The sequence below is a fragment of the Thermobia domestica genome, chromosome 16 (assembly GCF_964235325.1).
Source record: "Thermobia domestica chromosome 16, izTheDome1.hap1.1, whole genome shotgun sequence".
Taxonomy (NCBI): Eukaryota; Metazoa; Arthropoda; class Insecta; order Zygentoma; family Lepismatidae; genus Thermobia; species Thermobia domestica.
Window position 1 is genome coordinate 110,956,261 of NC_137469.1, and position 18,509 is coordinate 110,974,769.

At 35.8% G+C, this 18,509-nt stretch overlaps 1 protein-coding gene across 1 annotated transcript in view; it reads left to right on the plus strand.

Moving 5' to 3' along the window:
* LOC145673348 (uncharacterized) overlaps positions 1–18,509 on the plus strand; it is a 92,080-nt gene that overhangs the window by 55,663 nt on the left and 17,908 nt on the right. The window contains exons 7-9 of the mRNA XM_081742974.1: positions 1,743–1,947; positions 3,969–4,171; positions 11,345–11,497. Coding sequence (XP_081599100.1) covers positions 1,743–1,947; positions 3,969–4,171; positions 11,345–11,497 — 561 coding nt within the window. The remainder of the gene's footprint in view (positions 1–1,742; positions 1,948–3,968; positions 4,172–11,344; positions 11,498–18,509) is intronic.

Here is an 18,509-nt window from a genome sequence, read left to right on the forward strand (position 1 = left end):
CTGACACCGTCAGACTATCATTTGCTTCAATCTCTGCAGAACTCCTTGAATAATATTAAGTTAGTTTCATAAAAGGCCTATGAAAATCATAAACTACATCAACGGGATTATGGTTACCGAAACAATGGCAGAAAGTCAACGAACAAAATGGGACATACGTGATTTCGTAATGTTATTTTCAAATCACAATAAGTGTATTCTGAATTTTTACCTCTAAAGGCTCAATACGTTCTAGACAACCTGATATGCAGTAAAATATTTTTCCTCAGAATTGAATACAAAAACTGAGGTGAGTCTTATATGCCGGCAAATACAATATCTAGCTCTATATGAGTTCAATTTACTGTGTTTTATTTCTATTTAATTATTTATTTGTTGCGTAATTTCGTATATGTATAAGCTGACTTTTAAAAATAATTTTCCTTAGTGGAAAATAAAATTTCAGTGGTTTCAATGAATGCTATAATAGTTATTAGTGGTAAACTATATTGGGCCATAGTTGAGTTGAGTTGAGTTGATTTTGAGTTTAACGTCCCGTTCAGCAGCGAGGCTATATGAGACGTGGACCTACTGATTAACGTGGAATCCGAACCACATGAGCTCCCGCCGGGAATCGAACCCGGGTCTCCCACGCCAAAGGCGCGTACGCTAACCGCTTAGCCACGGAGGAGCTCTATTGGGCCATAGTGTCGTCATAATTAACTTGAAGACTTGTAAAAGAGCTTGACATAACAACATTGAGTTTGAGAAGAAACGTTTGAGAAAGCAAGCACAAACTTGTATCCATTGTATCTAGGTATACATGTTTCAGAATTGTTCTGTATTTGCTCAACAAATTTTAGAAATGAACTGAGTTACAGATAGAAATCTTTACGTTTTATCTTCCATTGAGTGATTTTAGGTTCAAATCCTGCTAGCTAGAACTACAGTGCTTATGGTATGAACTTGAGTGAGAGTTCGTATCCTAATTTTAATTCCTCATAAACTTGCTGCTACATGAAGTGTAAAACACACTCTCAATTCTTAATTGATTACGGTATTCACTGAAAATATAACTCCGTAGTAGAGTACTCTCGTCCTGAACCGGTTGCACAAAGGTTCTAGTCTTTTAATACAAATATAGAACCTACGAAAGTAAATCCTTTTACAATAATTGTTTATGTCGTAAAGTTTTGACAAAATCGATGCCATCACGCTTGTATTTACAAATATTACTATTATTTTAGTGTTTCTACTTCATATGATATATTAAAAGTAAAGCAACATGTAGAGCTCTTCAAAACCAAAACCTGGCTATTTCTGTTGGATTTTGTGATGGACGAATACTCTCGCTCTTATATTATATCGAATCTGAAGTTTTACATATAAAGTTGTAAATATGCTGTATTTCATTGTTCTTGTACTTGTTGCGTGGGTTACCAACTTTCCAATGGCACTAGTTATGAAACTGTAGACTAAATAGTTAAAAGATCAGTTCTCTCTTACTATAAACAGAAACGAATTGTACAAAACCAGAATCTAGAAAGATCAAATGCTTTTTTACTGGTAGAATTCATTACTGAAACATGAGGGTTTAACATCCAGCTTATCCAAAAGATTTAGATATAAAATGTTGATATGCTTTTTCAAAGAACTGTACAACATTCCTTTTTTTTGGGCTTGCGGTATTTCAGTTTTGATGGAGTGTATTGACATACGTTCTGGAGTTATTAAAAGAGTATATTCGTGTTTTCTCCCGATAGTCCATCGTCGCCGTCATACAGGAGAGAAGCCTTATCCATGCGACAAATGTGAAGCAAAATTTAGTACAAAGGGAAACTTGAAGCGTCACATAAAAGCACACAGCGGGGAGAAGCCTTGGGAATGTACGCAATGCGGGGGAAGGTTCACTGAGAAAAAATCTCTTAAAGTTCATATGCGACGGCATACGGGAGAAAAACCGTACCAGTAAGTATATTTGAAAATACTTTTTTTCTTTTTCGAATGTATTTCATATACATAAAGTATATTTATTATAGTTTCTCTTTGTTGAGTGTGAAATGACGAATGTAGTAAAGGCAGATTGTAATCTGAAATCACTAACAATGTTTTTTCATCGTTGTAGTGCGGATTACTCCGTGGGTGTTTTAATGTATCTTTAAATGTATTCACTTTATCATATATTCACTTAAACACCTTCCAAATAAGCTCCTTGAGAACACCTTGAGAGCTCCTTATGCTATTGCTGGAAACAACGCTGAAAGTCCCGTTTTGATATGTTCCGAAGTTGGTTTGGATGTCTTCTACGGTGGCAAAACCTTTACCTTTAAGGCCCTTTTTGATCTTGGGGTGAGCCAGAAATCCTCCTCTACGAGCCTCCTTACTCATCGGATTTAGGACCAGTGGATTTCTGGCTCATTCCGAAGATCAAAAAGGGCCTCAAAAGTAAACGTTTTGCCACCGTAGAAGACAACCAACACGACGGCTGAACTACGGAACATATCAAAACGGGACTTTCAGCGTTGTTTCCAGCAATGGCAGAAACGGTGGAACAAGTGTGTGTGTGTGTGTGTTCGCAAGGAGCCTATTTGGAAGGCGATTAAGTGATGTACCTATGTTCCTAGATTGTGATAATAAATAGTTACGAACTTTTTGACTGCCCCTGGGATCACAAATATAAATTAATATAGTAAAAGAGTGAATTATTTAAGAAGAGATTTTAGAACCACCTTTCATGTTATCAGCAGTCGCAGGGATATTTTCTACTCCCTTGTGTGATAATATTAACATTTGACGGAAGATTCGGGCTTTATCTCCTGTGATATAGTGTATGTGGTAAAGATCTTATGTAAACTGTAGCTTTACGTCTTGGAAACACCAATTTAGAAAATAAACACTAAGCTTCAAAGTAGCGAACAATGCATATAATTTTCGACTAATGAGATGCCACGATTCTCCATGAACAAAATGCTCTAGTTCCTTGAGAATACTTGAAAAGAATGATGATATAGCTTCTCAATTTTGCTAAAATAGGCCACAGTAGCTGAACAGTGTATGCCATTATGGAAACCGGAAAAGGTGATTATCAAACCCTTGATTGCATGTAAGTTAAATAACGCACGGGGTAATAGATTTTGAAAACTTATCGTAGCTAAACTTTCTTTATACACTTACCTCACTTAAATCTTATGCTTCAGGATGACACCAGCAGGATAGTTGGCGAAAATATTAGGTCTGAATTAATTTGGATCCGTAGATTCTCTGTGTTACGATTACGGAAGATAATTTGTACTGATAGTAAAAACAATAATTTTAATTTCTCGTTTGTAACTAGAAACTAAGCACTACTCTTCATTTGTTTTCTTTCATTTTCACGTATTGGGAAAACAAGTTAAACTAGTTTATTACCCTTTTGGTTTCGAAGTAGGAGTTCGCTTCTCGTACATTTCTTATCTAGTATTCCGTTCCCTGTTCCTTTTTGTTGAGAAGGGAACAGACACAAATTCCCGAATGTCAGCACTCACTCATAAAAGCTGTACATTATGTCTGATATCATAATTGGACATAGAAAGCGATGTGAATTAAAGCTTGAAAAATGTAATCTACTGTAGGAAACAATAACATTGGTATTGGATGGACAAATCAATCAAGGTGCTATCATAATCCCTGCCATTTAAAGTGATAATGAAATATCTTTCTTTCAAGGTAATAATGTGGGACATGCTAAAACCCGCGAATGACCGTTGAAACCTTAAAGAACTTCTATTATGTTTCACAGTTGGAAGAAGAGTGTAGCGGATCCTTCTGTATCTATTCTAACACGAACTAATTAATATAGCAAGATGTGACTGACCAAAATAGTATCTAATACATGAACGAAGTTCTTGCAAAAGGAATATATCTTTCGCTCCATGCTATTTACTCAAATTACGATTAAATTAGAAGAGTTTTTGTGTGGCTCTCATATTTGTCTGATTTTATTCTTCTAGGTGTAAAGTGTGCTTCAAACGGTTTGCCCAAAGTGGCATTCTGCAGACTCACATGGCTATGCATTTAAATCAAAAAACGCATCTATGTGAGCTTTGTGGTAAATCATTCCGTCAAAGATCTCAACTCCGTCTTCATACTCAAAGGCATGCAGGAATACGGAAGTTTGATTGTGATATTTGCCCAGCCAAGTTCCTTACGAAAGGTAGGTGGAAGAGTGTGTTACAGTATTTTCCAAATTATATGAAACTGGTTGGGTGTGACATATTCTGAGTAACTGACTTATTATGAGATACTTTTCATTGTATAAGTCAGAACTCACTGACAAGGAAAGTTGAATTTGAACAAAGATACCTGTATGAAATTTTATTTATAGAACCATTCCCTGGGTATCGTTTCTCTATAGGACTGTAAACTTTTATAGGATGTTACTTCAGTGGTCATTATGGAAGTTAAATGCAATACAGATACCTTAACTATAAATGAAAGTAAAGGGTGTCAGTACAATGATCGATAGATGCTTTATCATGAAATTGCATTCTGTCATTTACAATCAGCTATCTGCAGAAGTACTCATATAAACCAATGCTTCGTTACATGCGGCAGAACGTCGGCTCTGATATTAAGAAACTTTTAGACAACTTCAAAAGTTTCATCGACGTGGCGTGTTGTTAAGCATTTATATTACAAAATGTGCATTTAAGGCATGTGACCAATATTAAACTCAAAATCACGTAATAGTAAACAGTTTTGTCGAACTTCCTCTATATAAATCTACTATTCTTATAACTACGCAAATGCGTTATCGATACATCAATTCTGATCATGGTACCGTCCAGATACAATACAATTTCAATGTCACACGTTTATTGGTATTCCATTAGTGCAAATTGTTACTACAACCTCTCAACTTTGGTTTCGCAAATTAATCACCCACTGTAAACTCACGAGTCATCTATATTAAACGATACTCTATCTACAAACTAAACTGTCTCGGTATCTATCAATAACACAAAAGTACAGGTCAACAGTTATTCGTATGTCTTTTCATAAACAATCACAATTTATGAGAATGCGAAGTATTTTTTTTCACACTTCTCATCATATGGCACAAACTAACGATACATTTCAGCCATACAAGCAACATCACTTTTTCAGCTGTGCATTTTATAGTTTTATTGTAGGTTTGAACATTGTATTGACCAGTGCTATTCAACCTTTTTTTCTCTCTCTCTCTCTCTCGTGTATCCCTTGACAGAATTCGCCATCCAATTGTGTACCCCTGAAGCTGTTTAAAAGATATTAAATCGAAATGAACTTATTAAACTTAATACGCATGTCCTGTTGATTTAAAAAAAAGGGGGGGAGGACAAATAGAAACCCAAGAAAAGGACAATCAGTGTGCCAATCAAAAGACTATTTATAGCGGGATAAAGTACACATAAAAAAGTAAAGAAAATAAATAAATAAATAATAAATAAGTAAATAACATGGGAAATTCCAAAACATATGGAAGACATTCAGTTTTACTGAGGAGGATTTCTCCCTCATTCTTTATCCATGATAATTCATACACTGAGAACAATGTTAAAAATTCAAAAACTAAAATCGAAATTAACTATTAATGAGATGACTGAGCTTGTTTCCGGGATACCAACTCCTCGAGTTTTGGTCGAATCTTAGAGAGTGAGAGAATCAGTGCTGATTCTGGATTCAAGGAATTTCTGTGCTTCGTTTTTATTGATATTAATGCAGGAAAATCCTGTTCACACAAATATGATGGTGGAAATGGAAGAAGTTGCGAAATAGCACTGTTACTAATTTCATTATACTTTTTATGAACATAAATACAAAAGTCACAAATCGACAAGTTATCGAATTTCATTTGCAGTCAACTGTCAACAGACGTTTCCAGCAGACCCCCAGAAGAAGTATTACGTACCCCCAGAAACATCTTCGCGTACCCCCGGTTGAATAGCACTGGTATTGACATCTCTCACATTTATACTTAAGATACCCATCTATATTGCGTTAAGCTTCCACAATGACCGCTGTAATGGCATCTAGTGAATGTTTACAGAGTCTTACAGAAAAACGAATGTCTATATATATGTTGTGTCTATGTGTACGCATAAGTTCGACATAAGTTCTCCGGTTTTAGTGAAGTGTTTTGTTGTTGTTTGAAATAGCATACTTTCTCAGTGATTCCATGTAAATTTGATCAGGATGTAAATGATAGTTTTCGCACTTAGAGCATGAAACACCTCAACAGGAGCAAAGTAAAAGCCGTAACTAACAGACTTTAGCCGTATGTTCACACATGACTTCGACATAAGTGCACCGATTTTGTTTTTAGTCTTCTCGGTGGTCCCGTATAAACTTCATGAGGATCTAACAATATTCTTCGGAGCTAGACCACGAAACTCTTCAACAACTGATAGTGTTCATACCAGAATTGTGTATATAATCATGCATAATTTTGGTATAGATGCACCAATTTTGATTGTTTGTTTGTTTGACAATATATTTTCCCAATGGTTCCATGTAAATTTCATTAGGATCTGATAGCAGTCTTCGGAGCTAGACTACGAAACTTCTTAACGACTAATGGTGTTAATATCGAAATCAACCGACTTCCTGGGTATATGTTCATGCATAACGTCAACATGCACTAGTGGCATTAATTCTGGACACTCTTGTGAAATAGAATATTTTGCATTGAAACGTCTCATCAAGTGTTCATTTATGGATACTATTTTGTTGTATGAAGTCTACAATACGTGTACTCCTATTATTATGTATTATATAGATCTAAAATTGCTTCACAATTACTAATTACATTAATATAAACCATGTATACGTAACTTCGTAATCATGTGTATAAGACGTGATTGACCAGCCAAATACCAAATGTTTAGTCCGTTACAGACTCTGCATTCTTGCGTAAGTCGTTCTCTGCAGGGAATGGTTCTGCAGGGGATAATTTAAAAGCACTTTGTTGATTCTTTCAGTTTGGCAGTGGCATTCACAGTAGATTGGTTTGTAATGAGAGCTGTACTCTGATAAAGTGTTATAAAGGCGCCAAAGAAGACAAAACGTTTAGATTGGTCATCTTTGTAAGAGAAGGGAGACAGTTATTCTTCACGAACAAAGATATACCTCTGAAGATATTGTCAAAAAATTAGGTAATGGCGCCACAAAATCAGGAGTTAATGAAAGTATGCAAATGTTATGAAGAAACTGGAAGTACAAAAACTACCTCTAAAATAGGCAGAAACCAAAAATTACAGCTCATGATGTTCGTAGAATCTACTATCTGTCTCTACAAGACCCCAGTCGATCATCAAAGGATATTAACCGCATATTAAGAGCAATAGGAGGACTGATCTGGTCTGGAAATTTCTGACCGAACAGTGAGAGACAAGTTATGTGAAAAAGGATTACGTGCAAGAATCCCTCGAAAAATGCCTATCTAAATCACAAGCAGAAAGGGAAAACGAGTGGGGCTTTAGCCCACATATGTTTGATAGAAGATGACTGGGCTAAAGTCATTTGAAGAGACTAAACAAGGATTTCTATCTTCGGAAGTGATGGAATAGTGAGGTTTGTCCGTAGCCGATCTGGGGATTTTTTTTTTTTTTTTTTTTTAACCTGAATGCACTACAGCCACAATGAAGGATCCACATGATATGAGGATGCATGTCAAGGCAAGAAGTAGGGCGTCTTGCAGTCATTGAGGTTAACATAAATGACGAAAAATACAGAAAAAGGAATCTTACTGCAGAAATTGCTGCCTTCAATCCCGGACTTTTTTGAAACAAACCCAGAACAGTGCATCTTTCAGCAGGATGGTGCACCATGTCATACTGCACGAAGCAACAAAAAATGGTTCGTTGACAATGACATCAACGTATTAGATTGGCTGAAAATAGGCCTGACCAAAATCCAATAGAGAATTTGTAGTCAAGGCTGAAGAGGATGGTATAGCGTAGGAATTCCAGCAACCAAAGGGAGTTGCTTGATGCTATCCTCAACACATAGTGTAGGGTCATCACGCCAGAGGATCAGTCAAATCTCGTGGACTCAATGCCTCAGAAAATCAGTGCAATAATTAAATCAAAGGGATATCTTATTAAGTATTAAATGTGAATTGTGCCATATTCGAACATTCCCATATTGAAATGTTGTAATACTTAAAATATTATACTCTTAGAGCTATTATAATTGTAATAGTGTAGAGCTCCTTCGTGGCTTAGCGGTTAGCGTACGCGCCTTTGGCGTGGAGAAACCTGGATTCGATTCCCGGTGAGAGGTCATATGGTTCTAATTGCACCTTAATCAGTAGGTCCCATCTTGTATAGCTTCGCTGCTGAAAGGGACCTTAAACTCAAAATCAACTCAACTCAATTCGAGTTCCACCCACATCCTACTCAACTCCCCGACCAATTAGGGTGTGCTAAATTATGTTGATTTAGTCATGGATATCTTAAATTCAGACTTTTTAATCAAATTTTGGCATTGTGAGTCTTGAGAGCAATTTTGCTCTAATGTACCCTTCTCTGGTTTCTTGTCCACACACTTTTCCTGCAAACTCCGTAACAAGTTTAACACATTTTTCAACTTCCTGAGTATGGCATGGAAAATTTAAGAAGTCAAACTCATGAGCAGATTTGTCATGCATAAGTAATAAGAAACTGGAAGGAGTGATAGCTTACATTTTCTCCAATCTATCAGCTCACTGTAGTTCGTGGCATCAAAATTTATTGAAGTTGCCATAAAAGTTCTAACAGAGCAATTCAGACAGGGCAGTGTGCTCCAGATGTGGCTATAAGAGGTCCTAGACCTCTCGGTTACTTCCGGTGATTGACATGTGCAAACCGGGTCTTACACAAATCTTACACCGGATTCTCAAACAAATCCTACAAACAAACTTAAAGTGCTTGTAAACTATTTTATAAAGACATATGTTTCTATTTAGTTCGACATAAAGGATATCATTCAGTGAAATATGGACCTAAACATATTTTGAAATTAGTTCAAACAATTAGACATTTGCCAAACAACATTAAAAGAATTATCAATCCTGTGATTTAGAGAAACGCGTTGTTCTGTTATCCAAAGAATATATTGTTAGCTATGACAATGTATGAGAGACAACAAATACGAGAGTTGGGTTATGGGAGAGTGCAACAGGGAAGAAATCAATATCCTAAGTTGAAATCTGTTAGAACTTTTGTGGCAACTTCAATAAATTTTGATGCCACGGACTACAGTGAGCTGATACATTGGAGAAAATGTAAGCAGTCGCCTCCTCCAGTGCTCGAAAGTTTGACAACAGAAACTATCTTATCACTTATGCATGACAAATCTGCTCATAAGTTTGACTTCTTAAATTTTCCATGCCATACTCAAGAAGTTGAAAGATGTGCCAAACTTGTCACAGAGTCTGCAGAAAAAGTGTACGGACAAGAAAACAGAGATAACTACATTAGAGTAAATTTGCCTTAAGACTCACAATGCCAAAATTTGATTAAAAATCCGAATTTAAGAAAACGTCCTTGACTAAGTCAACATAATTTAACACACCCTAATTGGTCGGAGAGTTGAGTAGGATGTGGGTGGAACTCGAATTGCAGCCACCTCCTCGTGATGAGTTCTGGGCCATTTCCGTTATTGTCCCATTGATTAGCACGCAAATACGCAACTTTTGAACCCTTTCGATACTCAAAAATTTGATTTTTTTCGCATAAAGGTAAATTTAGTGTTTTCTGTCACTTTTTTAAACTTTAGGCCATTTGCGCGAACTGAAAACCCAAAGTGTGGATTTCTTCGTTATTATTTCATTAATTAGCATGCAAATACGCTACTTTTGAGCCATATTGGAATTCGATACTCAAAAATCTGATTCGCATAAAGGTAAATTTTGGTATTTTTTGGTAACTTTTTTCAAACTTTAGGCCGATTGCGAGAATTGAAGATCCAATGTGTGATTTTTTTGGTTATTTTTCTATTGATTAGCATGCGAATACGCAACTTTTGAGCACTATTAGAATTTGATACTCGAAAATTTTATTTTTTCGCTTCACCCTAATATATATATTTCACTTTTATTTCATTTAAATACTATTTGTGCCCCTGAGGAATTACCTCATAATAAAATGCAGTACTACAAATGGGAGTGAAAGTATGCATATGCAGCGATTAATAGATTTTTATTAAGTCATATCTTTAATTTCCGTAGTATATGTACTACTGTTGATAATTTTTACATAACTGAGTAGTATGCATATTCCAGTTTAATTTCTTATCTAACTATATCCCTAATATGTTAACTGAGAAACATTCTTCTGTGTCAACCACGGAACTACTGATAGGTATGAAAATGTAACGTCTCCGTTGTATTTGTGGCTCTATTTTAATTTATTGTAGTGAAAGAGCCAAGTAACAAATTTATTTATCACTTCACTGTTTTTAGTGTATATTACGTAGACATTGTTGTCTTTCGTTAGGAGTGTCGTGCCACCAGCACACATAACAGTCGATTCTAGTAAGTAGTCAGGTAAACCGTTAATGTACACCACAAGGAGAGAAGGCACAATCACGCTTCGATGTGCGATTCCTGTTAATACCTCGAGAATGCTTGACTCTTAAACGTTGGAAATGCTTAACTATCTATGTTGGCATAATCTTTGTCTTTTTTAAAAAAAAATCTTTATATTATACACGCAGTATAATTCCAAAAATTATATTTTTGTATAATAAAATAGTCAGTAGTTCTCGAGTTTATAGACCTTATGCAGTCATTCTGACGCGTGATTAGTGACATACTAAGGAGTAGGACTAACATATGTTTCCTGCAGTAGTCAGGCCTTTAGTATGACGCTAATCATACGTCAAAATGACTCTGCATAAGGCCCTATGTGTTTTAATAAAGGAAGGATCGCTATATGAGAGATTTTGAGATTTCTTAGGCAGTGTTGCTTTCCTTATCATGCGGTACCGGATGATCCAAACAGTGAGACTGCATTCAAATTCAAATTTAGATTTTATTTTATTTTTACTTACCTTTCTGGTGCTAGTTTCATTTATGTAATAGTGCGCGGAGAACATTTTTAAGTTCTTATTCTTATATATATATATATATATATATATATTTGCTACTTGAAAATATTAATGTATATCTGTATAGATATTATTACCTAATATTGCTGTCCTTTTTCGTCCGAGCAGTTTAAAGGCTTTTGTCTGCCCTCCAAATGTCTGTAATTATGTTCTGTCACTCTCTCCTGCGGTTAACTGACGTATTCTTTACTTTATAAAATATATGGTGTAGTTAAATGTGTTTGCATTATAGTCAACAATGTATTGTCTTTTCCAGGTGATATGGAGCGCCATCGAAGAACTCACACGGGAGAACGTCCATTCGTTTGTGAGTTGTGTGGGAAACCATTCACGCGACAACAGTCTCTGAACGAACATATGAACAGGCATTATGGACTTAAACCGTACCAATGTAAATACTGCATGAAAGGTAAAAGACTAAAGTTGATTTCTATGTTTTCCTTTCGTGCTGCTATATCCTGTATAGTTATACTAAGTGTCATTTTTATGTTTTGCAACTGATAAAAATGTTCTCTATTTTCCCGCTTAAGATGTACACTTGTCTCTCAGTCTTACGTACCTCATTTAAACGGGTATCAGGATCAACGGACAAAAGCTGGAGGAATCGATTCAGTTTGAAAGTCCTCATTTTAAACTAAATATGATGAACTTAATGTATTATAGTGTATATTAACAGTGTACACATATTTTGATTGTTAAATTGAGTAATGCGCTTGGTTAGAAATGCAGCACTGTATTTTTCCTCTATCTTTCATAATGTAATTTTTGATATTAGCCACTACAGACTTAATGCCACAATTTACGGACAACTGGCTACATCGAACGTATATTTCCCTTTTTTTCGCTCCGTTAAAACGAGGGATGAGTGTTTGTCACATTTTTGTTTACTTTTCTTTCTGCGTACACACGAAATATATTTATCAACTAGAGCAAATAAAATGAAGTTTTATTTGGATTAGATATAAAGTAGTTTGGATATAAAATATATAAAGTAATGCAGTATCAGAATAAGATGTAACATGAATTAAGTAAAGCAGTTTTTAGTTTGTTCCATAAGCAATTTTACCGAAGAAAAAATTATATAATGTTTAACGAGTATTATGGTTGACTTCAGTATTGTTTCGATCCGCAAGATTCTCTTTCCTTTCCGTGTCAGCCAGTGTTTAAGTTGCACGAGTTTGCATTACTGGAACAACGAATCTTAAATTAACTGTGGAGAGCGTGTTTGTTTTACAATGTTAATGGTAAACAAATCAGGTATAGTGTGACAGTGTTTGAAATGTTCGCAAGGAAACGTACTGAAACTTCAGTGTCGACTCGGCAAGCAATCCACAAATCAAATAAAGATTTTAGATGACATTTAGCGTTAATGAATTGGAAGGCTTCTGTTATGGTTAGTAGAGCTAAAACCTGTAATCAAATTGTACCAAGACGTGGTATAAAGCACTAGAATGTTAGAGAAGCATCTGCAGAATTTGGTGTTTCGATTACTAGTTTCACCTAAGTTAGACATAAGAAAAGAAAAATTCTCGTTTGTTGTAAAAGCCTTTAAGAAGGTTATTTTGATCAGCATGTAAAATTCATTTGCTGCAATGTTTTTATTTTTCTGTGTGGCAAAACAAGAATTCCCACGGTGTGATTTTGTTATATGCATGAATTAAAACATAACATATTTGCTGAAAAATAAAGGGAAAGGAAGCGGGCTACTTTTGACAAAGTTAATCTTTTGTAAGAAAGTTCTTGATCTCATAAAGATATACAGTATTTTTTACGCGTTGCATCTCAGAATTTCATTTATCTTCGGTAAACTGACTTATATAACATCCTGTACATGAGTTTTTAATTTGACATCTCAGTTAGTTGCTTATTCTGAAAACATAGCTATGAGTAAGTCAGTTCAGTTATACTACGTATTATAATACAGAATAATACAGTTCGAATTTTATACAAAGCCATTTGACTTTTATATTATTATGAACAGGGGCGGCGTAGGCTCACTGGGGCCGGAGAAATGAAATTCATCGAGATCAGCTTGCGAAAACAATTTGAACGGCGTCCACGGCAGCACACGCAGCCAAGTTCCGGCCGCACTACAAGCTAGCTTTACACGAACGACTATATAAGCCAAATAACTATATAGGTCATTTTCAAGATATGATTGCTCAGTAATTAACACCAACCACGCTAAATTATATACAGTTATTCTTAATGACATGTACAAAAGTACCAAATCTTACGTGTGTAAGATTATCGGAAGTTGAGATAGGTATTCCCTTAAACTAGATTTTTCGTGGTTTCGTGGCTGACTTACTCCCTCACTCACTGACATAAATGTTTGGTATGTTCGCGATTAACTAGAAATACGAAATTTCGTACATTGATACGGGGAAATTTGTACATCTCCAGAAAATACCAACTTTTCGAGTACCACTACTAGGAAGCGGAGGAAGGCGCAAACAGTGCAATCAACCCTCTAGATAGACCGAAATAGTCAAGACATCACTGCAGAGCAGCTGTTAATGTCAGCAATTCAAAATTACACTAGTAATGCCATACAGAAGTACCAAATTTTACGTGTGGGGGACCATGGTGGTTGAGACATGAGCTCGCACAAACTGGACTAATTGGTTGACATAAATGTTTGGTACGCTTCCGACCGGCTAGAAATACGAAATTTCGCATACTGATAGTTGTAACATGCACATTCACAGAAAATTCCAATATTTTGCATACCACAACTAAGGGGGCCAAATAGTACCATCAACCCCCAGATTACTCAATGTGTAGACCGAAATGATATTCAACATGACATGATCAAACATGCCCACTTTGGACCTACTTCACCCAAACTCATGCTTACGACATTATTTTGACCTGACACTAACATCCTTTCATCACGCTCACTCGACCTCACACTCACAATAGCATTTCGACATCACACTCACTCAACCTCACGCTCACTCTCTGAGGGTGAGGTCGAGTGAGCGTGAGTTCTGAACTCTTGAGCGCTGACCTCGTGAATTCGGGCACCTTTAGACATGACTGCTGAGTAACTAATGTAAACAACGCCAAATGACAGACAGTTATTAGCACTCTCTAGTGCTAATGTATATTTTGTTCATTGCGTAATGGATCATTAACTCAACCACTCATTGGCTCGAAAATTAAAAGAAACTACATTTAAAAGTTTGCTAGTCATATATACACTATATACTATACTGAAGGTTGTTCAGTTTATATCCGACCGATTTTCAAAATGTACTTTTCCGTGACACCGTGCCGTCACCATAGGTTGTGTTCTATCGGACCACCAACATCATGGACCATTACCCGTTATTGCTATTTCCGTTGCAACAAACTAAGAGCACAGGGATTGAAATTCCATACCATCCCAGGGTTGGCGATGTTATTAGAGATGCAAAAAAGCCGGCTTTTTTGAATCGATGGTTTTTTGCACATAAAAAGCCGGCTTTTTTGAAAAAAAAAAAACGAGAATTTTGGAAATTTTGGCTTTTTTCATTTTCATGATTTTTCTGCTTAAATAGCTTTCTTATAGTATACTCTAAAGTTAAATAAGATTCCATGACCTAAATGCCATATTTCGCTCTGGAATTCACCATCATGATGGATGGAGCACATGGTTTATGAATTAAAGTAAACATAAAGTACGTAGTACTTGAGGGCAATTTTAGACAGGGGTGCCCACAAAGGGGGGTTATGAAGCAAACTGCGTCATTGAAATATTTGGGGGGTTAAAAATCTATATAAATATGTTTGAGGGGGTGTAAAAATTAAACAAAAAGATTTTTTTTAAGGAAGAACACCTACGGATAGACAATTGAAGGGGGGGGGGTGCGTCATGGACATGAGGGAGAGTTGGCAGCACTGTTTTAGAAGTTATTTAACTTTATTTTAACTTCTGAATTATCGACATTTTTTCTTCTATAGATCATTTCCTTTTAGTCATCCGTGTTTCATTTCTTAGGGCTTAGTACTCTAGCTTCTAGCACATAATTAAACTTATGTTTTTCAATATATCCATCAGAGCATACGTTTTTCAATATATTTGTCAGAGCGTACTTCCACATTTCCGTTATACTGTAGCTGTGCAATGATTTAACAATAATCTTCCGGACACAACCTTGAATACCATTTGATAGAAATATTGAGTATTGAATTTGAAAAATGTTTGGGAGGATTTTTTCTGAATATTTTTTTTTTCTAAAAATTCCTAACTTTTATTTAAGAGCAGCTTAAGTTTATGAGTACAGGCATAACAAATATTTCGTTTCGTTTGTATATTCAGCTATAATCTTCCGGATACAACCTTGAAGACCATTTTATACTGATAATCAGTGGCGGATTTAGAAAAGTATTTTGGGAGGGGCTTTCCTTATTAATGCTTAGTTTTTCTAAAAATTCCTATTTTTTATTTGAGGACACCTTGAAGTTTATGAGTAAAGGCAAAACTAATACTTAGTTTGTTTTAGAAATTCCGTAATTTCGGGATAGAGGCTTCAATCCGAAAGACATTCCCACCCTAACCCTCTTCGCAAATCCATCACTGCTGGTAATTAGCAATAACAAAGATTTAAAAACGATTAGAAAGGAAGTCGGCCAGGACTCACAGTACACGCACTATCTCTACATTCACAGATGGAATTAAGAAAAACTTTTGTCAAAATGGTTGAATGCGGGGTTGAATCCCGGACTTCACGATAGAAGCGCGAAAGCTAACCACTTACTCATGTTTGTTGTGCAGTTGTGCTTAACTTTAATGTATTCTCTCTCTCTTTCTCTATGGCCACAAAAGCTCTCCATTGATTTCTGTCCTTATCTAATTCAATCCAGTTTCTACTCTGTATTCCTATTTCTGCTAGATCCATCTTAATATTGTCCTCCCATCTGGGCCTAGGGTTGAAAACTTTGAAAGCGTTCCTACTTTCTTCCATTTTGGCTACATGACCTGCCCACCTGAGCCTCCTAGACTTGACTCTAACGATGTTTGGTAAACCGTATAAATTATGTAGTTCCTCCGTATGAAGTTTCCACCATTCCCCATTCCCGTTCCTCTTGGGTCCAAATATTCGTCTCAGAATTTTATTCTCAAATAATTTCAGTCTGCGTTCTTCCCACAGCGTAAGTGACCATATTTCACAACCATAAAGCATAACAGGCATGATTATCATTTTATATATTTTAAGCTTTAAATTCCTTGACAGAATTCGCGACGACAAATTATTTTGAACTGAATAATAAGAATTTCCTGATTTCAGTCGACATTTAATTTCTTTGTGGGTATGATTTTGGTCTGGTAATACTGATCCAAGATATTTGAAAGTATCCACTGTGTCGAAAGTATTAATTGATATTTTAATGCATTCATAATTTGCCGTTTTACGATCCTTGTGAACTTCCTTGTATTTAGATTTCTCTCCTTTTACTCATGTCCCTGCAAGCGTTTAATAAGGCCTCTGCATTTCTTTCGATTGTTCTCGTATCAGATTTACATCATCAGCATACACCATAACCTGGTGAATACCATTCAACTCTAGGCCCTGGTTCCTATCTTTGATTTTTCTTATAGCGTACTCCGAAACAAAGCTAAATAGTAACGGCGATAACGCATATCCTTGTTTTAGGCCAATCTCGACGTGGAAGCTCGCATTTTTTTTACTCGGACTTTACTCTGGGATTCTTTTAAACACTTAATAAATCTAGTTTTTTCGGTATTCCAAATTCTGTAAGAATGTTGTACAATGTTTCCCTCATAAACGTGTTGTAAGCCTTTCTAAAATCAATAATCAGTTGATGTACTGGGTAATATTCCTATTTCTTTTCGAGTATTTGTCGAATGGTAAATATCTGGTCGATTTCGACTAAATGAAATGAAATCTTTGAGTTTTACGTCCCACGGTTATGCCGGTTAGGCTAAAGAAGACGGTGATGATGAGTAATGAATGAAATGGTGGAATGAAGAAAGTGGGAGGAAACGGATGAACCCCGAGGAAACCCACGCACACGGTGTTTGTACACCACAAAGTTCACTTGGCGGGGGCTGGGATCGAACCCGGGACCCCAAGCACCAGAGGTGAACACTACTACTGAGCCACCGCGACCCCGATTTCGACTAAATCCACACTGATAATCTCCAATAATTTTATCTGCATATGGGGTCAATCTTATTAATAGAATGTTAAGAGAAATACCTCGATAATTATTACAATCAATTTTGTCGTCTTTCTTGTGAATTAGAACAGTGATTGATTCTTCCACTCTTTTTAAATGTATTCCATAGTTACAGAATTTGGAGCTTTACCGATTTTGCAGATCCGAAGCACCTGATAGGTGGTAACAGATTATTACGTATGTGATCAATCAGTGAAAAATTTGTTCGAAATATTCATATGTATAATGTATATGAAAGTTAAAACTTAACTGAAAAATTTCAAGAATGTACAGAACCACCCGAAATGAAGCTCTTGATGAGCAGATTTCTCTCATTTTTTTTTTTTTTTTTTATTATTATTATTAATGTTGTTTCAAAAAGAGGGTGTGTGATATTTTGAAGTAAAAATACTACATATAATTTTGCTAGTTATTTGTGTTCCATTTTTTAAAGTACTTATTGTATATAAGAGGTCAAAATATTATTACATATATTGGTTAATCCTTTGGAATTCATAATGTAAATATGTTAAGAATTTTAAAAAATCTTTTTGAAATTCATGGTTTATTTTCGAGGTTTCATGTTATTATCTGCATCAACCACTAATTAAATGAGTTTTTTTGTTGTAGAGAAGCGAAACAAAGTCTGCTTTATCAGTTTAAAGCAAAATTTTCAAAAAAAAAAAAAAAAAAAAAAAAAGCCCAAAATATCCCAAGCAAAAAAGCGAAGCAGAAAAAACAGTTTTTTTTTTTTTTTCAAAAAAGCCGGTTTTTTTCCGAGCCCTTGCATCTCTAGATGTTATAGACGTTTTAACATTCTAAATACAGAGAAATTAATCGTGTAGCGGGAATGTCCTAAAGGGAATAACACGGATTCTGGTTTTCTCGCTTCATGTTACACGGATAAAGCCAAAGGGTATGAGTGGATTCTTTGTCCATGTGAATCCGCACCTGGTTTTTGTTGGCTTCAACGAGCGAGGGATGTCTTTCCGATAAATTGGGCTCGTGATAGATTGCTGAGAGTAGGCAGCATTGATCTTTACATTTTTATCAACCGCATGTACCTCCAACTTCCCCTTTTAAACGTATCCAGTGACAATCACGATTCCTTGCGATGAGAAACTTTCTCTCCGCTGATGGTAAAACTCGATAGGTCCCTTGCAAGAGATGTTACGGTACGAAATTCACCCAATGATACCATTATGTGCGAGATAAATGTAGACCTAATCCAATGTGACGACAGTCTTCCATTT